At 41.9% G+C, this 26,859-nt stretch overlaps 1 protein-coding gene across 2 annotated transcripts; it reads right to left on the reverse strand.

The window, feature by feature from the left end:
• Nucleotides 1-2,847: 2,847 nt before the first annotated feature.
• On the reverse strand, nt 2,848-26,658 carry KNG1 (kininogen 1). 2 transcript variants are annotated; one of them, XM_064276289.1, is made up of 11 exons: nt 26,095-26,658; nt 23,868-23,978; nt 22,784-22,865; nt 18,700-18,872; nt 17,085-17,192; nt 13,893-13,977; nt 12,903-13,075; nt 10,224-10,331; nt 10,014-10,100; nt 7,815-7,898; nt 2,848-5,880 (listed from the first exon to the last, which is right to left on the reverse strand). In XM_064276289.1, exons 1-11 carry the CDS (start codon nt 26,287-26,289, stop codon nt 5,800-5,802), a joined length of 1,287 nt encoding a protein of 428 aa, XP_064132359.1. In that variant the 5' UTR covers nt 26,290-26,658; the 3' UTR covers nt 2,848-5,799. The 2 variants fall into 2 exon arrangements, with proteins under 2 accessions (XP_064132359.1, XP_003412956.2); XM_003412908.3 differs by having other exon boundaries at nt 5,866-7,898.
• Between the last annotated feature and the right edge of the window lie 201 nt (nt 26,659-26,859).

Consider the following 26,859-nt stretch of genomic DNA (forward strand, 5'->3'; position numbering starts at 1 on the left):
TAGCCTCTTTCCACAAATGCGATCGATTTGATTCCTGTGTATTCCATCTGGCGAGGCCCACATGTATAGTCACCGTTTATGTTGGTGAAAAAAGGTATTTGCAATGAAGAAGTTGTTGGTCTTGCAAAATTCTGTCATTCAATCTCTGGCATCATTTCTATCACCAAGGCCATATTTGCCAACTACCGATCCTTCTTTTTTGTTCCTAACTTTCGAATTCCAATCAACAGTAATTATCAATGCCTCCTGAGTGCATGTTCAATCAATTCCAGATCACAGAAGTTGGTAAATCTTTAATTTCTTCATCTTTGGCCTTAGTGGTTGGTGCATAAATTTGAATAATAGTCGCATTAACTGGTCTTCCTTGTAGGTGTATGGGTATTATCCTGTCACTGACAGCGTCGTACTTCAGGATAGATCTTGAAATGTTCTTTTGGACGATGAATGCAACACCATTCCACTCCAAGTTGTCATTCCCAGTGTAGTAAACTATATGATTGTCCAATTCAAAATGGCCAACACTAGTCCATTTCAGCTCACTAATGCCTAGGATATCGATGTTTATGTGCTCCATTTCATTCGACTCATAGTGACCCTATTTGATAGAGCAGAACTGCCCCATAGGGTTTCCAAGGCTATAATCTTTACTGAAGCAGACCGCCACATCTTCTCCCGAGGAGAGGCTGGTGAGTTTGAACTGCCACCCTTTCAGATAGCAGCCAATCACTTAACCACGGTACCACCAAGGGGCCTAATAATAACAATTTTGTGGTTGTTAGTTGCCCTCAAGTCAATTAGGACTCATGGTAACCCCATGTATGCAGCAGAGTAGAACTGCTCTATAGGGTTTTCAAGGCTGTGACCTTTCAGAAGCCAATCATCAGGCCTTAATTCCCAGTGCTTCAGGGTAGGATTGAACTGCCAACCTTTCAATTAGTAGTTCAGCCACTTAGCCATTTGCACCACCCAAGTACTCCCCAATGTAGCAATAGCTAACCTTTACTGAGTGCTTACTGTGTGCTAAGCATTATGACAATTATAGGGATTATCTATTTTAACTCTCACACCACACCTACGTAGTGCGTATATTATTAACTTGTATTTTGGATGAATAAATTGGGGCTTTGAGAAATTAAATAAATTGTCAGCTTTTGGACTCAGGCAGTCTAACTATAGAACCCTGGTTCTTAACCATCTCATTATATTTCCTCTAATAGCAATACTTCCAATTCCCGCCACCTAGTTTGTTGTAGTGTGGGGGCTTTTGAGTTGCTGTGATGCTGGAAGCTATGCCACTGGTATTTCAAATACCAGTAGGGACATCCATGGTGAACAGGTTTCAGTGGAGATTCCAGACTAAGACAGACTAGGAAGAAAGGTCTGGTGATCTACTTCTGAAAATTAGCCAATGAATGCTCTATGGATCACAACAGAACGTTGTCCGACTTGCTTGCTTTGGACATGTCACCAGGAGGGATCAATCACTGGAGGAGGACATGATGTTTGATGAAGTAGAGGGCCAGTGAGGGCAAGGGAGACCCTTGGTGAGATGGATTGGCACAGGAGTTGCAATGAGGGACTTAAACATGGTGGTGATTGTGAGAATGATACAGGACCAGACAATTTCATTCTGTTGTACATAAGGTCATCATGAGTTGGAGTCAACTCAACAGCAGCTATCTATCTTTCTATCTCTACATCCAATTACAATTTTGAAAAAGACAGAAAGGTGTCCAAATGGGGATTCTTATAAAGTAAACACTGGAGGTAGAACATTAAATAATTTAACAAAGGTATTTTTACAAGGTGTTGAGATAGTATTTTTCTTTCTGATCATCTAACTTCCTACAGTTGGCCCTCTATCTGTGGGTTCCACATCCGTAGATTCAACCAGCCATGGATTGAAAATATTTGGGGGTCGGGGAGAGTTTCCAAAAGCAAAACTTGAATTTGCCACTCCCGAGCACTAGACTAAATCCTTTTGAATGAAGGAATGTGTAGGCATCCCCTGCTGTAGCCTCCCACCACATCCCCTGCTGTAGCCTTCTGCCATTTCACGGATCCTCAGTTTCTCTCCAACACTCATTCTTTGAGTACTGTTCACCTAGTGTCTTGTCATTATTCCCTAAACAATACAGTGTAACAACTATTTACATGCATTTACATTGTATTAGATATTATAAGGAATCTGATTTAAAGTATATGGGAGGATCTTCATGGGTCATATGCAAATACTATGCCATTTTATATAAGGAACTTGAGCATCTTTGGATTTTGGCATTGGGCAGAACCAATCTCCCTCAGGTGCCAAGGGATAACTGTGTAAGGACAAACACTGGGACTTCTGGAAGAGTGGGTAGTTAACATATTTGGTGAGCCCTCTCAAGTCTTTTTGTAGGAGCCTGGGGAAGGTCTGGCCTCTCGCACAATGTAAGGCCACACAGCACCAGCAAAGCAGGTGCAGCCAGGATGCAGCAGAGACTGGTAGGAGGCCAGCAAGAGTGGGTCCTACTGTGAGCAGAGACTTCTGGAGCCAGGCTTACAAGCAGAAAGTGGAGGGTGGGATAAAAAGCCAGTGAGGGCATCCTCCGTGAGGAGCTAGGCCAAGACAAAGTGAGGAATGTAGGTTGGACTTAAAAAAAAAAAAAGACAATGGGAAATTCCTGCACTAAAAAGCAGTACAAATGAATGAAGCTGTGGGCTGCCAGAGCCAATGGCATAAACACTGGGTGTGCCTTTGGCTCAGGAGCTGTGAGGAGGGTGCAGATATTTAAATAGCCGGAGAAGTAGGTGCTGAGTCACAGGAAGCCCATGACTGTATTATCTGACCAAGGCCTGTGGTGGAAATGCTTCATGCTGTTGACTACAGTGAGAACTGTTGGCTCCATATACCACTTCTCGATGGTTATGCTTCTGTTGTAATGGGACCAACATGGCCGAGTTTCCTGTCACCTCTCACTCTAATCAGCGCTGCCCAGACTCTGCAGAATAATCTGTCTCAAACACTTCTTCTGTGAACATTTATTATCTCGTAGTTTCTGTGGTCAGAAATTCAGGGGTGGCTGAGCAGAGTGGTTCGAGTGCAGGATCTCTTGAGAGGCTGCAGTTATCTGAGGTTTGACTGGGCACACACTTCTTTTATCATGCCTCTGCCTAAGAACTTTAAGTGGCACCCTACTGCCTAAGCTAGCTGCCATCAAGTCGTCTTCAACTCATGGCGACCCTGTGTGTGTGTCAGAGTAGAACTGTGCTCCACAGCGTTTTCAATGACAAAGTTTTCAGAAGTTGATTGCCAGGCCTTTCTTCTGGGTGGATTCAAACTGCCAAACTTTCAGTTAGCAGCTGAGTGTGTTCACTGATTGCACCCCCAGGATGTCTTCCTACTGTTTGCTTCAATCTAAACTCTGAACCTGGCTTCATTCTGCCTTTCTGTGCTGGTCCCTCCACCTCTTCAAAGTCTTCCTGTCCCATTGGCAAGGTCTGCTTACTGCTCCACAAATGTTCATGGCTTGGATTAGGTCTCTATTCCTTATGCTTTTAGTCTTGACTTCTGTCTTAGTCATCTAGTGCTGCTATAACAGAAACACCACAAGTGGATGGCGTTAACAAACAGAAGTTTATTCTCTCACAGCCTAGGAGGCTAGAAGTCCGATTTCAGGGCGCCTGCTCCAGGGGAAGCTCTCTCTCTCTGTTGACTCTGAAGGAAGGCCCTTGTTATCAACCTTCCCCTGGTCTATGAGCTTCTCAGGCACAGGGACCCTGGGTCCAAAGGACTTGCTCTGCTCCTAATACTGCTTCCTTGGTGGTACGAGGTCCTCCTGTCTCTCTGCTCACTTTTTTATATTTCAGAAGAGATTGGCTTATGACATAACCTAATCCTGTAGATTGATTCCTGCCTGATTAAGATAATTGCCTCTAATCCCACCTCATTAACATCGTAGAAATAGAATGTACAACACACAGGGAAATCACGTCCGATGCCAAAATGGTGGACAATCACACAATACTGGGAATCATGGCCTAGGCAAGTTGACAGATATTTTGGGGGACACAATTCAATCCATGACAACTTCTCGAGGTGGTTGTAAACTCTTTAAGGGAAAGGACGTATGTCTTTTTAAATTTATTCCTCTTCTCCTCAGGACTTAGTGCTAAGCATATTAAAGAGTCAAAGCCTGCTGCTCGACTCAGTTATAGTTGACCGAAAACACTAGTCAGAACAGCACCGGCCATAATTAGATACCTTATAAGGGCTATTAGATTGAGATAATGATGAGCTCAGAATCAGAACTTACCTTGGTGTGTTTTTTTCTAACGACAATATAATAAAGGCCTCAAGATGACCTGGTCTAGTGGAGTTGGAAAGGACTGAGTCTGAATGCCAGTTCAGTCACTTATTAACTGTGTGACCCTGGGTAGGGCACCGTGACTCACTATTTCTTCATTGCACAAGAAAGATGATCTCAGCGGCCTCTGAGTGGTGTGAAGATTCAGATACACACCAAAAATTAATTCTCTAGCATAGTAAATGGCTGTTATAGACATTCAAAAAATGTTTTTATTACAGAAATGTTGAAACCTCTATCATTTTTGATACTATTGGTTTTCTATTTTTTTCCTTGTACCCAGATCAGAAATAACCATTTCTAATTTTCTTTAAACTCTTTCAAGTTAGATATTTCCTGTTAATGAGAAGTTGGTAGACATCATATGCACAAAGCAGGTTTTTTTCTTGTTTTTTTTTATAATCTATTTGGATTATAAAAAGCAATCATAAGCCAAATTGCTGATAGCTTTGGGCTGAGAATGATGACAAAAAGGGAAGAAGAGAAGGCATAGATAGACTGCTTAAGTTGCTGGTAGAGATATGGTCCACTAACCCTTGATTTAAAAGAGCCCCGGTGGTACAGTGGTTAGGCACTCAGCTGCTAACTGGAAGGTCAGCCGTTTGAACCCACCAGCGGGAAAAAGATGTGGCAGTCAGCTTCCCTAAGGGGAAGTTCTACTCTGTCCTATAAAGTTGCTATGAGTTGGACCCGACTCAATGCGATAGTTTTTGGTTTTTTTTTAACCCTTGATTTAGAAGGTCCCTGGGCGGCACAGGAGCACTGGGGGCACGGTGGTCAAGAATTTGGCTGCTAACCAAAAGGTCAGCAGTTGGAATCCACCAGGTGCTCCTTGGAAACCCTATGGGGCAGTTCTACTCTGTCTTACAGGGTCGCTATGAATTGGAATTAACTCAATGGCAATGGGTTTGGTTTCGGTTTGGGTGGTACAAGCTGTTTGTTTGATCTTCTGCTAACGGAACGGTTGGTGGTTCGAACCCTCCCAGTGGGGCTGTGGGAGAAAGTCCTGGTGATCTGCTTCTGTAAAGATTACAGCCAAGAAAACCCTATGGAGCAGTTCTACTCTGCAACACATGGGGTCGCCATGAGTCGAAATCAACTCAACGGCAACAGGTAAGTCTTGATTTAATGCCTGTGATGAGATATTGGTGGTAGGAAAGCCCCTCTAAGGGATTCCTGCCTTGGCTGGAGAGGGAAGGACAGAGCCAGGCCACTGGCTCTTTGCATTGCTTGAATTTGCTGCAGGATGGACATGGCTGAAAGGAGGAGACCACTGTGAATTAACCAGGAGTGAGAACATCAAAACGGAACTTTATTTCACCCAGGAACAGAATGATAAGATGGCATTCTTCTCTATTTAAATTCCTTATCCCATCTTCTTGTCCTCCTACTCGGGGATGCTGACAGGGACTGTCAGGGCTGTGGTGCCAGGCGTGACGCTTCTGCCCACGGGTCAAGAGACCTCACTCTCAGGTGTTGACTCTGCCCCTGCCTTGGGGGGTCGGCCCTTGTACTCGCAGGGCCTTAGTTGCCTCTGTAAGTACAGTAAAACTCCGTTAATTCTGATATTGTCGTTCAATAAAGATAGTGAAACAACCAGTTGGCAAGGTGAGACCTTCTCCTGCCATTACTGCTTCTTTATTTAAAAGTACAGATAATATTTGAAATGAAATAAAAACTCAGAGGCTTAAATGCATCAAATAAATCGAAGTAGCAGTGACACACACATCCAAAGGCAAATGCAGCTGTTTAAAGCCATATCTTGTTTCACTAGCACAGGTACAGCAAGGGTTATAAATTGTATGCCTCCCCTGCTCCAGGACACAATGAAAGGCAACCATATTATTCCCTTTCACAAAAGTCAATGGTCTTCAGTGTGGTAGCAAAAAGGCGATTCAATTAAAAAGCGAGGCTACAGAGGAATTTTCTTACAAAATTCCCGAACAAGGTTTGTGTCCCATCCCATGATATTATATTGTCCATTACAAAAAAGGCTTCCTTAGCAAACACACCTCCAATATTACTTCCTCTGCTTTCCATCTTTATCACTGATTTCAGAGTTTCTGATATCTAAGGATTACTCAATCTGGCCTTGGCAGCAAATAAACAAACTGAAAGTTCCTATTTGAAAGCCCTGTTGCAAAGAATAGTTAATGAGTAAACAGAATTTACTGACTTGAGAAACATCCAGAAACACCAGAAAAGGAAATATCAGAATAGCTTTGTCAAATGGGAGCAACGCTTTGAAAACACTAACCCATTTTGGAAACAGAAAGTTAATTTACTTCCCCCCTTTCGTTCCCTTTTCTCTCTTTCTTATTATCCCTCCTTGACCTCTGAAGATTTTTATTATTTTTCCCCCATTAAGAAACTCAGCATTCAGGCTCTTGACTCCCCTTATGTTCACATGTGTTCAGGGACCAGGTGCCACTGTTTATTTGGAATGTAAAGAGCCTTTCTGTGAAAATGGATGATGTCAGTTTGAAGGTACAGATATCATGGGAAAAGCACACAGGAGTAGGCCATAAGGCAAATTATTTATCCCTTTTCTGTGCTAGCTAAGAAAACTGGTGAGGAGGATTCAGAATGGATTTCGAATTGTGCACACCATTTTATGGAGTCTATAGAGATTTTTTAATAGAGATTGACAGCTTGCCAACTGGGAGTCTCACCACTTCTCTCTGGGCTGTTGTGAAGTTTCATGGGCTTTGGTGCATTATATCAGGATATCTGTGTTTGGACAATGGGGAAAAGGGATGATAAAGGGCTAAGGATAAGTTAAGAAAGAGCATCAGAGAGATCAAAATCATGAAATTCTTTCACTTTCACGGTTGGATTCATTCCATTAACTGGCTTCCAGGGGCGTCCGGGACACTTGGGGGAGGTTGTTTCTGGAAAATCAGGTATCACGTTAAACGAAAGGCTATTTGGTTCTATTTGGATGTCAGGGATCCAGTCATCATCATTCTCTGTGGGAGGTGGTACTGTATTAGGTGTCACAGTTGCAATGAGATCTGAGTCCCAAAAGTCAGAAAAGGTAACTACTACATCTGGCTGGGCTAGGGAAGGGATGGGTGTTGGCCTTTCTGTCTTCTCTTGTGCCTGTATAAAAGGTGTAGTACTCCCTTCAGGAGAGCTTACCAAATGCTCTTCTCTCCAACCATTGTGCTTTCCATTGTTTTTGCCTTTATTTTTATGTTTTCCATGGTCATGTCCATGTTTATGTCCATGGGCTAGGCCAAGTCGTTTTTGATGTCCATGACCAAGGCCATGCGGCTGTTGGTGTCCAAGGCCAAGGCCATGTCCCCTTTGATGCCCATGGCCTTGGTCATGCTTATGTTTATGGCCATGGACGCCACGTTTTATTTGCTTTTCAAGGCCCCAACCATGCCCACGAATATGTTGCTCTTTTCCTGGATCCTGCTCTTCATCTTGTACAGGTGCCATGGAAGTGTGGGGTGGACTTACAGTTGTTACTTCTCCTGTTCCCACCGGTTTCCATAGTACTGATCGGAAGGGTGAAAAACCTGGAGGCCTTTTCCTCAATGAGTCCTAACAGGAAATATTAAGATGAATGCATTATAGCGAAAACCACACAATCAATGAAGAGGGAAGGGGCTGAGACCTGGCAATGCTATCTTGGTTTGTAATGGGGCAGGTCCTTGCCAGATTTTAATATTATATTAATATCCCAGAAAGGATGAAAATGAATAATATTCTTTCCTCTTTTGATTAATTTTTAAAAATTTGCAGGCAGATTTGTAAACTTTCACTTTAAGCACAATAAAAATTACTAAAAAAAAATATTTGCAGACATTGATTATTGCTCTTAATAAGACTCTAAAATAACCCAGAAAGTTTTTTTCTTTATCTGGAAAAAACAGGTGGTTGAACCACGAAATCTCTAGGGTACCTTCTAAGTTTTAACGGCCTATGATTTTATAAGTTGGTTGCACACCATTTATTAACTGACACTTTCTATTAACATAATTACTTCTTTTATCCTAAAAGGCTCTAAGAAGCTTCACAAACTGAATATACAGGGAGTCTGTATCCATGATCACTTGATTGGGCTTAAATACAATAGAACATGTTCACAAGCTGGAAATGCAGCCTTTGTGTAATGCTTGTGTTAGACTATATATGTACCTACACATGGCAAAAACCTTAGATGAGAAAAAAGGGAGAAGAGGCAATATGCATTAGAGGATATGGAATTGCGGATTATTTCTACCTATATTTTTACTACCCACAAGAACATGATGCTTTAAGCAGTGGTCATTGGTGGAAAATGCATGGGCTTTGGAGTCAAACAGGAGCCCTGGTGTCACAGTTCTTAAGAGCCTGGTTGCTTACCAAAACGTCAACAGTTTGAATCCACCAGGCGCTCCTTGGAAACCCTATGGGCAGCTCTACTCTGTCCTGTAGGGTCGCTGTGAGTTGAAATCGACTGAACTGCAGTGGGTTTCGTCTGGAGTCAAGCAAGCCAGACTCCACCAGCTGTCAGCATTGTGGTAAAGAAGATGGGCTCGGATTTGACCTAGATTTGCATCAGGTGCCGTTACTTATATTGGCTGCATGACCCTGGGCAACTTACTTGAGCTTCACTTTCGTCATGTGTAAATTATAAATATTAACAAGACTCATCTCAAAAAGTTATAATGAGAACTAATGGAAAATGTGTGTTGAGTCCTTAGTAGAGTGCCTGGTACAGAGAACTAAATCCAAAAACCAAACCAGTTGCCGTCAAGTTGATTCCGACTCATAGCGACCCTACAGAACAGACTAGAACTGCCCCACAGGGTTTCCAAGGAGAGCCCGGGGAATTTGAACTGAAGACCTTTTGGTTAGCAGCTGTAGCACAGGAGGATCTGACAATATTATTGTTCACTCCTGGATCTCGGAGTCCAATTTTTAGCCTCTCATGTTTTCTCAACCTTGACAAAGGGGAGAGGATTACTTACCTCCCAAGGTTCTTTTAAGAATTTAAAAATCATCATGCAAGCTAATGCTTCTCAAACATTAAAGTGCATACAAATCCCCCCGGGGATCTTGTGAAAATGCAGATTCTAATTCATAAATTCTGATTTGGTAGATGTGGTGTAGGATTCCCTGCGTGGTGTAAACTTTTAATGCACTCCTTTGCTAACTGAAAAGCTGGAGGTTCAAGTCCACCCAGGGGTACTTTGGAAGAAAGGCCTGGTGCTCTGCTTCTAAAAAATCAAAAAAAAAAAAAATCAGCCACTGAAAATCCTATGGAGCACCATTCTACTCTGGCACACATGGGGTTGTCATGAGTTAGAGTAGACTCCGCGGCAACTGATCAGTGTGGTGTGGGGTCAGAGATTCTGCATCTCTCACAAGCTCCTGGGATGCGAGCAGAAGGCACGTTAGCAGGGGCCACATGTCACAGAATCGAGAGCCTACGAAAGCCTCGATGGGACATGGTAGTGTGTGATGAAGATTAAGAGGACTGTTGCACTATTTTAGCCATGTAAAAGAGAAGTCAGTGCAGAAATATGAGATTTCCTCCCATTTTAAAAGATAGTTGCCCCCAATTCATTTCACAAAAGGTTCATTTTCAACCCTCGAAATATGGCTTTTCAAGAATGAGCAAAACCACCCCCCTCCCCGGCCCCCCACAGCAGACTGTAATGGAAATCATACCATTGCCAGCGGTTGGCAGTTGACAGTAGGGTAAATTTTTTCCTCCCAAGGTACCACGTGAACGTCAGCATTGCATTCTAGAACTTTCTATCCATGAAAATGGAAGCCGAAAGAGAAAACAGTGTTATTCGTGAGATACTTCAACAAATGACTATTTAAAAATCAGATAATTTTCCCAGGGAATAAGTAGACAGTCTCATGACTACTCACTCCAGCTTCCTTGGTTTCACAACTACTGATCAATTCTTCATTACTTTCCTTGGAACAAGTGGTTTCTCTGGCTATGAAAGTAAAAGAAAATTTCCTTCCAGCCACCACCTGGAAAATTAATTAGCGCAAAGTAGGTGTTTAATACATATGTGTGTAATGAATGCTATATTTTTACTCTAAGAGTTTTTAAGGAGGAATCTTGACATTTTAATTATACAATGACCACATGAAAGTTACATGTGAAAAGCATAAATGTTTGACAACAAAACTTTCAGGTTGTATTCATGTTTAAATTATTCGGCTGTTGTTAGTCCCCATTTTGTTTCCTAAATGTGAAAATATTAAGAAGAAGAAAAGAAAAGCAGGCTATAATTTTAATTTTTTCCTGAGTTTTCTTGTTCAACAGCTGCGAAATTCCCTAGTAATTTAAGGGCTCAAGCTGTAATGGATTCTAAGTCAAGTAGAAAGAAAAACATAATAAGCATTTTCTTTAAGCATCCTTTGTCCTGCCAAATCTTCAGTCAGAGAAATATTGGTTTCATATCATGGTAGAAATTATATGGAGTAAATAATGTGATTAGGAAAATCATTTGGGTTTTCTAGCTTGCTTCTCTTAATTTTTTTTTTTTTATATATTAAGAAACAATTTTAATCTCTAGCAACAGTTGTAATCATGATACATTTTTATTTTTCATTAACCATTATGGCTCAGTTTCTCAACCAAATTATTCAATACTTAGTTCTAGGATTTACATTTGTACGTGTGTGGGGGGGGGTGTCATGCAGCTATTTATTAAAAAGAATGCATGATATCTATATTTATTGGCCTGTAGGGATGGCTATTATTGAAAAACGGAAGTTAGAGGATAATGGTGTTAGCCCATAAAGGAAACCAGACTTCTTCCCTATCTCTGTGTTGTTGAAAAGACAGAAAAATGTGTGTTAGGAAAAAGGAGTCACACACACACACAACAAAACCAAACCTGTTGCTGTCAAGTCGATTCTGACTCGTAGCGACCCTATAGGACAGAGTAGAACTGCCCTGTGGAGTTTCCAAAGAGTGCCTGGTGGGATTTGGGGTCTTCTACTCCAGCCACAAGAAGCCCTGGTGGCACAGTGTTTAAGCACTCTGCAGCTAACCTAAAGGTCAGCAGTTTGAACCCACCAGCCGCTCCATGGGAGAAAGATGTGGCAGTCTCCTTCTGTAAAGAGTACAGCCTTGGAAACCTATGGGACAGTTCAACTCTGTCCTATAGGGTCACTAGGAGTCAGACTTGATGCCAATGGGTTAATGGGACTTTGGCCACTCATTTTGTGGATGGGATCACAAAGGTGAGTGAGCCTGGCTCACTTCCTGGGGTCACCCAGAAGTCAGTGGCTGCTGCAATAGAACTAGGTCCTCTGACTCCCTAACCGGGGCAATACTTAACCCTCTAATGACATGGCACGGGAAGAGAGATGAATCCGTAGAAAGTACTGTGTGGTAAAGAATTAACCTTGCCCAAAGAGAGGTCTGGCCTTTGCCCTTGGGTGCTGGCAGGTAACCTCTTAAGTGCTTGGAATGTACTGACTGATAGCTGCGTCTTTGTTTACCTGGAGGCTTTGAACCACACGAATAGTAATAGTACTGATTTATGGCAGAAGCTTTGGGACACCCAATCACACAGGTGGTCAACCATGTCAATGTGACCAAGCCCTAATAAAAACTCTGGATACTAGGTCTTAGGAGAGCTTCCCTGGTTGGCAATACTCCATGCACATTGCCACACAACATTGCTGGGAGAATTTAGTGCTATCCTCAACTCTACTGGGAGAGGACAACTTGAAGCTCCATGAGCGGAACTCTGCTGGACCTGTGTGCCTGTGAATTTAATCTGTATCCTTTTGCTGTAATAAACTGTAACCGTGAGTATAATAGCTTTCAGTTATTCTGAACTTCTAGCAAATTATTAAGGCTTAGGGTGGTCTTAGGGACCCTGAACTTGCAAGAACATTCATTATTATGATATCACTCTACCTGGGAAGGGGACCCAGGTAGAGGAAATAGTGGAAGAAATGACATGAGAATAAGGTAATGTGGGGAGAGTCTGGGCAATGATAGACTAACTGGTGTGGGTGAGCCCAAGGCGCTAGGTGATATTATAATAAGAGATACATCTAGAAAGGCATAGAATAAGCCTGCTTTTCCTAACCCTGGAAACCCTAGTGGCGTAGTGGTTAAGAGCTAAGGCTGCTAACCAAAAGGTCGGCAGTTCGAATCCACCAGGCATTCCTTGGAAACTGTATGGGGCAGTTCTACTCTGTTCTATAGAGTCGCTATGAGTCAGAATTGACTTGATGGCAATTGGTTTGGTTTGTTCTTTTTCCTAACCCTGGATTTTATTAATTATGTAATAGTCGCATAATAGTATTTACATAGCATTTTAGAGTCTGAACAATTATTTTTTGCATCTTATTTTATTTGATCCTCTACAGATAGAAAATTGAGAGAATGTTTTAAGTGACTTGTCTAAGATCACATGTCAAGCATGCAGTGAGGTAGGGACTTGGAATTCAAATCTACCCAATCCCATTCACCAAGTTTGCTGTCTTCCAATCCAGAGCCAAGATCAGTGGCAACATCAGTCAGTGATTGGTCATAGACTGTGGTATCACTATTGTGTAATGTAATTTACAGACCTGTACTGTTGCGTTTTTCACACTGTCAATCTTGAAATAGAAAGTTTCGTTACTCTCTGCATTAAGCTTTGCGATGGAATGATTTAAAGCCTCCTCCAGCTCTGGGCTGTCAACGGCTATCTCCTTGGGACAGCCAGCACAAATCTTGGTAGGTGGTGGTACAAATTCCGCTTCTGAAAGAATCAGATTTGAAGTCAGTGTGTGCACTGGAAGAATAGCCTAGCCTAGCCTCTCTCTGGCACATACCACCACTTCCATGTTTTTAGAGGGTAAGTGGCAACCAGTAGGACCAGTAGCGAGTGGAACAAGGTTGTCTGTCTGTCCTGCACCTTCCTGCTTCCACTCTCCTCCCCTCCTCAGAGCCCGGTGTATTTAGGGAAACCAGTGACTCAGTCATGCAACACTTCTGAGTTTTTGCATTTTGGGTGGAAACTGTATAAAAAGCCATGTTTAACTTAAAGGACTGACTCTAATGGGAACATAAAAAGTCCTATGGTCCTATGGCCCAGCCAACATCAAGAATGCTTCTCATTTTGCAATGTACACAAAAACTGTCTTTCAAGTCTGAGATAAGTCAACTTTTTTTTTTTTGCTACAAGCCAAATAGGAAATATTGACTTGGCCATAAGCTCACACTATCTTCCTTCCTCCCCATTATCACATGCAGAAAAGACATCTTTAATTGAAAGGATTTTATTCTGAATGGTTCAAAACAAGGTACAGTTCTCTCTAGCTTATACCACCTTGTACACAAGGAGGACCAGCTGGCATTGTACTAGAGGCCAACTTTGCCCAGAGGAAGTACATTTTCCCTCTGTTACCATATTCCCTTCTGGTCACTTGCAGAGCAGCCTCGGTGGACATGTTCTCTGCAAGCTCTGTAGGTTACATAGACTATGGGAGGCAAAACACAGTTCATCTGAAAAAACCCAGCCAGTTGTCTGGGACCAACATGCCACTATTGGAGCACCAGTGTGTGCTACCCCATACCTGGGTGAAGGTCACAGTTCTGTGTGAAAGAAGTGATTCTTAGCTGAGGATCCATGTACGCAATGCCTCTACATTCACCGGAATCCTAGTTTTTGGAAAGTATGGAAGTGCATAATCTTAAAATGCTTTTGAGAAGCTTTAAAGTAAACAGCTAGTAAAATTAAAAATAAAATTAAAATGATTGCCAAATCATTGCATAGAAAATAAAATGAAACAAAACGTAGTCTAACTGCAATAGAGAGAAGGAGAAACCATTAGGTAATAACATTAGTAACAAGAAGAGGAACACACACACTAACACCCCAAAAGAATGAAATGAAATGACAAGAATACCTAGAACAGAAATAATTAATATGTAAGTAAAGGGGTAAAATTGCTTTGTAGAAAGGCAAAGGCTTTCAGAACTAAACTAAAACCACAATGGCCTTATTGCAGCTTCAGGAAACATAACTTCTAATCTTCTAATAAAAATACAAAGAAAGCCTAAAAATAAAAGATCAGCAAAGCTATATCAAGTGTATATGAACAAAAAAAAGAAACTAGAGTGCCACTGATGTTGGATAAAGTAAAATTCAAGGTAACAAAAAAATCACAAAAGTGGTAAAAATTATAACTTTATGTTTTTAAAGTACAGTTGCTAAGGCATGGAATCAAAAGACATAAAAATAAGATCTATGACTAGAAATGGGTGGAAATAATTGTGGTGGGAAAACTTTATACACAACTATAAATCTAAGACAAGCCAAATGGATAAAAAATAAATAAGGCCAGGGGAGACTTTAATAATATAATAAAAAAGATATATTTAAATAGTTTTTTTAATAGCATCAAACCATTGCCTTTGAGTTGATTTCAACCCATAGCAACCCTATAAGACAGAGTAGAACTGCCGCATAGGATTTCCAGGATGACCCTATAGGACAGAGTAGAACTGCCGCAGGAGGTTTCCAAGGCTGTGATCTTTGTGGAAGCAGACTGCCACAGCTCTCTCCCGGACAGTGGCTGGCGGGTTCAAACTGCTGACGTTTCGGTTAGCAGCCAAGTGCTTAACCATCTGTGCCACCAGGACTCCTTGGAAATATAAGCACACCTCCCTAATTAGTTGGGGTCTTCCTTGGGTAAAGGAAAAAATGAAAAACAAAAACAACAAAAATGAGAATTTCACAAAATATCGCCAGAGCAGCATTCAGCGTTACTTCATGGTATGACAGGCTTTCATATTTTAAAAAGAGAGCAAACACAAAACAAACAAAAACACCTCAGTGTTTATCTCAATAAGTTAGAAAGTAAAGAGTAATAAACAGCCTTACAGAAAACAAGAAGGAGGAAACAGTCAAGACAAAAGCTAAACTAAAGATTAGAAAATAGAAAGCACTCGCATTAGGAAATAAATCCAAATGATCATTTTTGGGACAAGGAAAAAAAAATTAAATTCAAGAAAAAGCTAATACAACCGAGGACACAGAGAAGTGTAAAAATATAACAGAATATTTTGAACAAGTGTATGCTAGTTTAAAATCTCAAAGAAATGGATACTTTTCCGGAAAATTATAATTGACCGACACTGACTTAAGAACAACAACAAAAATCTTGGATGGAATGATGACCAAAGAAGAAAAAGAGAATGTTATCATTACTCTCCACTTCCACTCCACTTCTACCTCCAATCAGCCTAAGCAGTTTTATAGGTAAATGATCCGTAAAATTAAAGAAATATACCATTTCCTTGCTATATAAATTGTTTCTGAATATAGAAAGTAGTGACAAGCTACCAACTCATTCTATAAAATTATAATCTGGTACGAAAATCGGAGAAGGTAGCGTCCAGAAAACTGTAGACCACTTTCACTTATAAATGTAGATGTAGAATTTATAAATAAACTAGGAATTGAATCTAAATGCACTTTTAAAGAATAATCAATACTTAACAAATGGGGCTTAATCTTGGGACTCTAAAGATTACAATTAGGAAAGCTGTCAAAACAACATGCTAATCAAATAAACATATGATATTTCAATCTATGTTTTAAAGCATTTGCCAAATTCTGCACCCATTCCTTATTAAAACAAAACAAAATAACCGAACTCCTTAGAACAAGAATGCAAAAATGCTTCCTTAATGTAACAAAGAATGCCTATCTGGAGCCCATAGCAAATATTACATAGAATAAAATTCTAGCAGCTCCCCAACAAAATTAGGAAGAAAACATGAATGCTCGAGACCAGTGTTATTTCAAAAAATATCTATGGAAATTTGAGTCAATTAAATGAGTCATACGATGAAAAAGCAAACCTTGGAAAATAATAGATAAGTGTTTTATTTTCACGAGATATTATTATATACCTAGGAAAATAAAGAGAATCAATAGAAAACCGTAAGAGTTGATCAGTGAGTTCACTATTGTTGCTGGATATAAGGTAAGTATAAAAAAAGTGTGGGAGCCCTGGTGGTGCAGTGGTCAAGCATTCAGCCGCTAACCAAAAGGTTGGCAGTTCAAATCCACCAGCCACTCCTTGGAAACCCTGTGGGCCAGTTCTACTCTGTCCTGTAGGGTCGCTATGAGTTGGAATTGACTCAATGGCAATGGGTTTGTTGTTGTTGTTGTTTTAATAAAAAATGATAGATTTTTATTTAATGGAGCCTTGATGGTACAATGGTTAAGTGTTTGGCTGCTAACCAAAAGGTTGGCAATTCAAATTCACCAGCCACTCCTTGGAAACCCCACGGGGCAGTTCTACTCCGTCTTGTAGGATCACTAAGAGTCACAATTGACTCAATGGTAATGGGTTTCGTTTTTATTTTAATAGTAGTATTAAAAACAATAAAACAAAAAGATTTAATTCCTAATAGCAATAACCAAAACAACAAAACAAAACAAAAAACTAGGAATACCTTTCGCGATAAATGTGCTGGGTATATATAAAGAAAATTATAGACGGTTAGAAATATAAAACATAAAACTCGATTAATAGAAAGGCATAGCAAGTTTTCAACACAGAAGAATAGGGTTTTCTTGGCTGTAATCTTTATGGGAACAGACCATCAGGCCTTTCTTCTGTGGTGCTGCTGAGTGGGTTTGAACTGCCAGCCTTTAGGTCAGGAGTCAGTCGCAAACCGTTTGCACCACTCATGCCTGTAAATGCCATAAGCAAAATGCTAGGAACTTTAAAATTAGATTTTTGCATACTTACACCATTCAAAAGGGACTTGCAGTCAGGAGTTAAGAATAGAAAATTCTCCTTGGAACAATTAGTTTGCACAATTGAGTAGGTAATTCCATAGTTCCATCCAGCCACCACCTGAAACAATTTTTTGGATTGTGTATTTAAAAAGCACTTTAAACATTATAGCACAGTGAGATATAAATGTTATGTTATGAGGAGCTTAGAACACTGACTGCATATAATAAATGCTCAGTAAATACGAACTATTAATATTATTACTAGGCAAAAGTCATTACCAAATACATATTGAGCATTTTGAGAATCTCACAGCCCTCGACACACACCACACATACACATCCCCCTACACATCTGAAAATGAAAAGAAATACATAGATGGAATTACTGTATTTCCTTAAGTGAGACCTAGCAATTTTTCCTAGAGAGAATATGTTCCATTGAGTTTTATGAGATATTAATACTACTCTCCTGGATAGATTAAGAAAACTTGGAGTTGGTGTGTCCTTGGAATTCCAGACTGCCTGGTAGTGAGATTTCTTCTGCTTTATACCAGGCTGGGCGCACCCAGATAGTGATACATGGACATAATTGAGTAGAACAGGCATCTCGAATGAAGGCAAGTTGGAAGGTCTATTAAATGCAGAGAATGTTACTAACCAAAGTGAATCACTCGAAATTAGAGGCTGAAATACAAGGGACCCAGGTAATGTCCATGAGGACTTGGTGAATGGAGCAATGAAAAGACCAGATTTACAGGCATTTACATTTTTGTCTGATGATATTCTCATGGCAACCCCGTGTGTGCAGACTGGAACTGCACTCCATGGGGTTTTCAAGGCTGTGACCTTTCAAAGCAGGTTGCCAGGCCTGCCTTCTGAGGCATCTCTGGATAGGCTGAAACCACTAACCTACTACTCGGCTAGTAGTTGAGCACTTAACCATTTACACCACCCAGAGACTCCTTGTTTGATGATATAGAAACTATAGATTAGAGGATACTGAGAAAGCCTGGCCAAACTTTTTAGACACGATTTAACATTTCAGAGATATTGTTTAACTCATGATAGCTAGGTGAGGATATGGTTTTCTTAAAATCATAAGGCCAGAATGACGTTTCCACTTTATTGTCTGCAGAAAAATATACGTAATGCTTACTGCGCATTCATTCAGAACACAACTCAAAGCAAGTGGTTTGATTAGCCACCTTTTTCCCTTTACATATTTCAGTATCCTAATCACTTGGATTAAAAAGAAAACCCTTTGTCTCCTGTGCCAGCGATATAAAAACATGGAAGAGTTCCTCACTACCCAACAAAACCCATTTCCATTGAGTCAATTCTGACTCATAGCCACCCTATAGGACAGAGTAGAACTGCCCCATAGGGTTTCTGAGGAGCAGCTGGTGGATTCGGACTGGCGACCTTCTGGTTAACAGCCGAGTGCTTAGCCACTGCACCACCAGGGCTCCTCCTCATTACCAGTAGTGTAACAACACGTTTTCCTTTGGCAAATGGTGTATTTTAGTTAATGAGGCCTTAAACATAAAGATTTAGCAAATTCTAACAATACTGTGTACATGAAAGATTAAGGAACAAACCTGTCTATGAAAGATTAAGGAACAAACCTGTCTATGGGCCTTCTTCACTTCCTGAAGAGCAAAGAGGTAGGGGTGCTCAGTGTTGTTGTTAAAGTACTCAATGGCGTGTCTCAGAACAGGCTCCAGGTCAGGGCTGTCTGTCGATATAGGGTGATCACATCCAAGGCAGGTGTACTCTTTCATCACTACAGGGCCCTCGGCTTAACAAAGAGTGGGCCAAAAGGCCGAGTTAAAGGCTAAAACTAAAAAAAAAAAAAAAAAAAACCCAAACTCTCTGCTGTCGAGGGTTTCTGACTCACAGTGACCCTAAAGGACAGAGTAGAACCGCCCCATAGAGTTTCCAAGAAGCGCCTGGTGGATTTGAACTGCCAACCTTTTGGTTAGCAGCTGTAGCTCTTAACCACTACGCCACCAGGGCTTCCTTAAAGGTTAAAGCCAGGCTTTATTTTCCAGCAGTCAGATACATTGCCCTTAACAAATAAGATACTTTAGAAGGCCCTAATAAACAAACTTGCCAATAAACCATAGGGTACAATTAGGAAAAAAGAGAATGTAAGGCTGTTTTTCAGTTAGAGGATTTAAAAAACAAAACAAAACAGGAAACCACTGCCCTCGAGTTGATTTTGGTTTGCGGCGACCCTGTGTGTGCAGAGTAGAACTGTGCTGCACGAGGTTTTCAAGGCTGTGATCTTTTGGAAGCAGATCGCCAGGCCTTTCTTCTCAGGTGCCTCTGGGTGGGTTTGAACTGCTAACCTTTTGGGTAGTAGCTGAGCTCTTCACCATTGACACCACCCAGGGACTCCATCAGAGGGTTTTTAGTCAGAGGGAAAAAAAATCACTCATTCATTTTTGTTAGTTGCCATCAAGTCAACTCCGACTCATGGGGACTGTACGTGTGCAGAGTAGAACTGCTCCATAGGGTTTTCAAGGTTGTGACCTTTTGGGAGCAGATCGCCAGGCCTGTCTTCAGAGATGCCCCTAGGTGGGTTTGAACCACCAACCTTTAGGCTAGTAGTCAAGTGCTTAAACATTTGCACCACCCAGAAACTCCAATTATTCTCTTAGGCATATCTTATACACACAATATATACCTTGTTATTTTAATTTATAAAGTTATTTCAAATTATACAAGTAATACATGAATTTATCCACTCAGGAAAAAAATAAAACATTACAGATATTATTTATTTTTTAGTGTTCAGTAAAGCCCCTTGAAGCCTGGCTTAGGGTTGAGTACATTTTGCATCCGTTTACATCAACAATATGCCAGGTGCTGAGCTAGGCTGCGTGGATACACTAACATGTTAGTGACGGCATGAAGGGGATTCCAGACAAGCAGAGGGGCAGACCTGTAGAGAGGTCACTTCAAGATAACTCGGTAATAGCTGCAAAGGCAGGGGCAGAGAGTGAGATGAGGGAACCTTTTCCTGAGAGGAAGATGGCTGAGCTAAGAAGAATGAACGGGGGTGAACCAGGCAAAAAAAAGTGGGAAGCTGTGGGGAGAAGGAATGGAAGACTCCCCGTGGGATGCGTGTCTACATGTGAGCCACATGTTACCAGCCCAAGAAGTGTGAGGCACAGGGGTGTAATCTGAGGCCTGATTCTACTTTTGAGCCTGAACCTCCCTCTAGGCCAGGGGTTGCTAACTATATTCCAAGTGCCATGGACTCTCTGGCGAATCTGATAAAAGCTATGGGCCCCTCCACAGCCAAATGCATGTTATGAATTGAACCGTGTCCCCCCAAAATATGTATTGTAAATTCTACTATGCCTGTGGTTATAATCACATTTGGGAATGAGTTTTCTTTGTTATGTTAATGGGGCAGTATTAGTGGACCCCGTAAAACCATACCCATTGCCATCGAGTTGATTCCGACTCATAGAGACCCTATATGACAGAGTAGAACTGCCCCACAGGGTTTCCAACGAGTGCCTGGTGGAGTCGAACTGTTTCCTTTTGGTTAGTAGCTGTAGCACTTAACCACTACGCCACTAGGGTTTCTAGTATTAGTGTAGGATGTGTTTTAAATCGATCTCTTTTGAGGTATAAAAGAGCAGATTAAGCAAGCAGCTAAAAAGTGAAGGTGGAGGGAGAGAGATTCCATGCCACATGAAGATCACCAAAGAGCCAAGGAACAAGGGACTTTCCCCAGGGCTGACAGAGAGAGAACTTTCCCTAGACTTGGAGCCCTGAATTTGGACTCATAGCCCCTAAATTGTGAGAAAATAAATTTCCGTTTGTTAAAGCCACCCACTTGTGGTATTTCTGCTACAGCAGCACTAGGTTACTAAGACAATGTATATGCTCAGAACATTTTCCATACAGTTTCAGGGTATTCACAGACCCTCTGAAGTGAATGAAGAATGGTCTGCTCTAAGAACGGGGAGCCAGTGAAGGGTTTTTAATGACAATTAAGCTATGAAGCAGAAGTTTGTACTAAATTACCAAGCGATGTGGATAACGAATAGCCCCCAACATGGCGGCCAATGGAGGCAAATGCTACAATACAGAAAGGGAAAAGTGGCTGAAGCATGAGTGCTATACATGAATCCCCGCCTACGAGTCCTAGGCTTCTACACCCAGCAGGCCCACAGCCATGTGCTGACTGCAAATGTATGTCAAGAAAAAAATTACTGGGTAAATATGTATAGCTTTGTTCCCTTTCCTTTTTGTAGAAAGTCATGTGGAATCAGGGTAACAAGCGATGTTAAAAATCTGGAGGGCAATTGTACTGGAAAGATAATTATTTTTTATCTAGAAGCTTTTATTAGAAGATGAACAGGGGTAAGAGAAGAGACGGAGGCACCTTTGCTGCGTAGAAGGCTTTGAGGGTGAGAGGAGTAGAGAAAGATATTAAATCCCATTTTTTGGGGGGGGATGACAGAATCATTTTCCAATATACAGCAACAATTCTGGAGGTTTTTCTAAAATTCAAATAGAGATTTCAATTCCTTGTGATTTCTTTTCTATTTTGGAGTGTTTTACACTGAATGTGACTTCTTGCAGGAATGGAACCCCAAGGCAAAGGAGATATTCTGGGTTGCTTATGGATGACAAAGACCATAGACCTGCCACGAGGGTGATGTTCAGTTGTGAAGCCTGAAGATGCTATTCTACAGGCCTCATGCACTAAAACACTACCTTTCAGGGGGCCAATTGCAGGAAGGCTTGTTCAATTGATACCCCCAGCTCTGCCCCTTCCTCTGTACCTGGCACTTCTGCCACATGAGGGAGGAGCTAACAGTGGTTGTATTTGTTGATCCATTGCTCCGTAATTATATCCTTAAGGAATTTCGTTTATTGAGAGTCCACTCTTCCAGCTACTTACTAGCTATGGAATCCTGGGCAAATTACTTAACTGCTCTGGGCCTCAGCTTCCTCGCCTGTAAAATGGGCTGATAGTTACACCTACTTCATAGAGTTGTTGTGAGGATTAAGTAAGTTAACACGTGTAAAGTGCTTAAAACTGTGCCTGGAATGTAAGCCCCCAATCCATGTTAGCTAGTCTGGTTTTTATGATTAATACAATATTATGGTTGCTAGGTTTGGGTTTTTTTTGGGTTTAGATATTGCACATGTCTTATAGGGTGGCTATGAGTTGGAATCCACTCAGCCACAATGGGTTTAGGCATTGCACCTTCTGGCGTATCGCCCTGTTTCAGTCTCACAAAAATCCTGTGAAGCGGGAATTACCGTTATCCACCTTCTACAGAGGAGGAAAAGGAAAGCTGAAGGAATTTGAGAGGCCTGACCTCAAAGCCTGTGATTTTCTCGCTGTAGGGTGCTGCCCAGCATTGAGGGCGGGTCTTGTCTTCTTGTCTTTGTGCGAGGTACCTAACACAGCGCCTCACAGGAAGAAGAGCGTCGGAAAATAGTGCTGAGGGGATGACCGGCGTGAGCCTGGCCCCAACCTCAAGACTCTGCGTGCTCCTCCAGCGCCCTCTCCCGGTCCCCCTCACCCAGACGCTGCAGCTGTCTCGCTACTGCCGCCCTCCAGCAGGGGGCGCAGGCCTGGCCTAGGTTGTCCCTGGCACACCAAAAACGTTAAACCAAAAACAGAAATGGTGGATTCTCCCCCGTGGCAGCGCTGCCACCGCAGGTATCAGCTACCTGGAGTAATCTGGCAGGTCTGGGTAGCAACGATGAATTTTGTATCTTTCCTCTTCACTGTCGCTGTGCATTCCCCTGTGGCCTAAAAAGAAAGAAGAGACAGAGTGAGTACTTATCTTAATCTTTTGGGCGGAGAAGTCTACCTAACCTGTTGCCAACGAGTTGATTCCAACTCACAGAGATCCCATAGGACAGGATAGAACTGCCCCATAGGGTTTCCAAGGCTGTAATCTTTCCGGGAGCAGACTGCCACATCCTTCTCCCGCAGAGCTGCTGGTGAATTAGAACCACGACCTACCGGTTAGCGGCCGAGCACTTTAGCCACTGCTCCACCAGAGCACGAAGTCTACCTAACAAAAAAAACTTGTTGCCATCCAGTCGATTCTGACTCATAGCGACTCGATAGGACAGAGCAGAATTGCTCCATACGGTTTCCAAGGAACTGCTGATAGATTCAAACTGCCTACCTTTTGGCTAGCAGCCCAGCTCTTAACCACTGCGCCACCAGGGCTCTAGGATCTGCACTAAGGCCTGTGCAAGTTGGAGCACCCACCCTTTCCCCTTTCCAGCCTTTGAGCTCAGCATAAGTGTCAATCTCTCATCTCTCCGGGGTGGGGTCCATATGTCCTGCTTGGTCATCAGAGCCCGTTTCTCACGGGAGTGGAGTCCCTGGGTGGTGCAAATGGTCAAGCACTCAACTACTAACTGAAAGGTTACAGGTTCAAGTCCACTCAGAGACGCCTTAGAAGACAGGCTTGGTGATCTGCTTCTGAAAGGTCGCAGACTTGAAAACCCTATGGAGCAGTTCTACTCAGAATCAACTGGACAGTAAGTGGTTTGGTTTTTGGTTTTCTCATGGGAGAGCTTCTTTCTCCATGTTTAACTGGTGGCCGGCCTCCCGTCCCTTTCTGTCTATGCGAGAACATAGACATCAAGCATTTGACTTTTCTACAATCTGAGTGTTTATGTGGATTCCCCATAAGCGGGCTTAGAACCATAATTTAATCATCCCCTGCACAAGTACACAAGCCTGGCAAGCTCAGAAAACACTGGAGGTGTGGCAACCATCCCCGAATGAACTTACAGCTTCCGAAGCTTCTTTGTAGTCACAGTCTTGCCAGGTTTTGCCACTTTGAACAGGACAATCACCCTCCTTGATTTCGTACTTGAAGGAATAAAATGTGCCAGAGCTTTCCTGAAAAAAAAACGCAACCAAACATATCTTTGTTCATCCCACCAACCCAACAGCATGTAATCGGAGTGGGATCTGGTGTTGTTATGAATATTTGATCTTGATTTGATTCAGTGATGTCAGGTGAAGGGTACTGAAAGTTATAAATATTTACTTGGGAAAAAATATTCACAATATATTGGCAAATATGTTTTTTAAAGTTTACAAAGCAGTAACCACAGTATTAGCTCACTTTTTTAAAAGCCAATTTATATATTCATAGATAAAAAAAAGCTGTTGCCTTGAAGTTGCTCCCGACTCATAGCGACTCCATGGGACAGAGTAGAACTACCCCATAGGGTTTCCAAGAAGCGCTTGGTGGATTCAAACTGCCAAACTTTTGGTTAGCAGGCCTTCCATATACACATATGTCTACAAAGGTCTGAAAGGGTATGTATGCAGCAAGCTATTAGGAGTTTGTCTCTTAGTGGTAGGATTACAGTAGGCTTTTACTTTCTTCTTTAAATAAACCTTCCTGCATTGTCTGACTGCTTTTTAACAAACATGTTACTTTTTTCCCCTCTTATTTTAACTTTATTTATTATTCAAACATATCTTACTTTTGGAAACCCTGGTGGCGTAGTGGTTAAGTGCTATGGCTGCTAACCAAAAGGTCAGCAGTTCCAATCTACCAGGCACTCCTTGGAAACTCTATGGGGGCAGTTCTACTCTGTCCTGTAGGGATGCTATGAGTGGGAATTGACTTGACGGCAGTGAGTCTATTTTGCAGGGGGGGGGGTTATCTTTTATGATTAGGCAAAAAAAAGAGGTCTTTATTCATTTCTGAAAAAAAAAAAGAAAGTGAACAGTTATCTCTGGATGATGGGGTTAAGGAATTTTAATAAATGCATTTGCTTCCCCCCCCCCGCCCCAGGTCATAAGGTAATAAATGAGAGTTTTCAAGTGCTAAAAAAAAAAAAACTCTTTTTATTTTTTTTATTGTGCTGATTCAGGTGAGCTTTCAGGTATAAGGTCCTAGCATGTCCCAGCAGCAAGGGACCTGAGAGGTGATGTTGTCCAGCCCCTCATTTTGCAGATAAGAGAAGGGAGGGCCCAGATAATGGAGTCAAACAAGAGAATCTTTAGAATTCCTTCCAGGTCTTATAAAGCTTATAAAGTCTTATAAAGTTCATTCGTGTCTTATAAAGCAGTAAGTGGTATGGTATAGGCTGTGCCCACAGGGGGAAGTAAGAATAAAGAAGTGGTTTTATGGATGTTTGAGAACAAAAAACCACATTTGCCACAAATTATCAGCAAATGGAGACAAAACCAACAAACTGTCATGTGAGCATCCCGGGAAGGCTAGAGGGTCATTTTAGTCGTATCTAGAGCTTCGGAACTTGGCACTCCCCATGTGAGTATGTCAGATTGTGAAACACAATGGCACAACTTTACCTTCAGAAAAAAAAAAAAATTAAAAATATCCACTGTGGCTTTTTTCTTTAGCCTCTTTATGTGAAATGGTTGGAATTTTTTTCCCCCACTGAAGTAACCAATGGCTTTACTATTCCAGACACATAACACTTTACAGTGAAATTCATTGAAACAAATCCTGGGAAGCTTTGTGTTTCTTTGTATCATGCATCCTGCTGGGATCATTGCAACGGCATCATTGCAGTGCTAAAAAATATTAAAAACCAACTAAACACTGCTGTTAACTGGATGCATTCAACCATGTTATTCTCACTTACGTCTTCTCTTAGATTCTTAGGAACCCCCTCCCCCCCTGAGGTGTGGAGGACTTTATTTATTTCTTACCCAGGCAGTGGATACTCTTGCTACAGCCCACCTGAGTTCCTGGATCTTCCATTCTGCTTAGTCCTTTTAATTCCGTTTACATTTGTTTCATTTCACCTGAGCAAACTTCCTCTCTGATCATCTGGGTAGCCAGTGTTAGTGGTCCCAGGACTAGTCATACGCTGCCTTCCTAGACCAGAGAGTTTGGCTTTTTCCAAGGTGTAAGCGTCTGCCTTTGCTTATCAGGTCTTGGGGGTAGGCAACTGGGGGAAAGCAAAAGACCTGGACTTGGTGGGACAACACAAATCCCAAATGACCTCAAGGTCAAACACAGCTCACTCACCGTCTTGATGACCTGGGTTATACGGTACAATACAAACTGGTTGCCGCTTTGGTTTTGACCGTTATATTTCTTCAGTGCAGCATCCACAGCCTTGAAAACTTCCTCGTTGTTACAGTCAATGTCCGTTGAGAAGGGTTCCTGGGTCAAACTTGGGAGCAGCCTGGAGCAGAGGAAGAGGATGGCGATTAGTTTCATGATTTAACAGTCTTCCCTCTAGCTGTTGAAGGGTGGTTTCACCAAGAGTGTCTCCGGTCCCTTATTGCCTCTGCCCTCTCCTCTCTGCCTCAGCGCTCTGTGGGCCTGCTTGAATTCCCACTACCATGCACTGTTTTGCCCTATTCCAGAAGGGCAAATAGCACTGCTGGGTTATCCAAACAGGTTTCTAACTGGAACATTTCAACACTGGGGTTGTTGCCCTGCTTGTTTGCATTTTAAAAGCATGGGGGTTGTAGGAGGAGGGTACAGAGCACCTGTCCATGTGATTACACAACATGCTTTATCGAGCAAATCGGAGCAGCACCTAAAAAGGAAGAGGAAAGAACCATCAACTAGCTCAGTTATTTCCTTGTGACTCTCCCAAAGGCATTTAAAAAGGGCCCTGCATATAACAACAATGCACCACTGCAGAAACACCTCTCACAGTAGAATTTCTTTGCAGGCTATTTGCATAGAAACAGGCTACTAACAATCAGATTGCATGCCTGGCGAAGCCCATGCTCAGAGGAATAAAGTGAACACTGAGAGTCCCAAAGCAAGACATTGGCA

This window comes from Loxodonta africana, chromosome 1, assembly GCF_030014295.1.
Source record: "Loxodonta africana isolate mLoxAfr1 chromosome 1, mLoxAfr1.hap2, whole genome shotgun sequence".
Classification (NCBI taxonomy): Eukaryota; Metazoa; Chordata; class Mammalia; order Proboscidea; family Elephantidae; genus Loxodonta; species Loxodonta africana.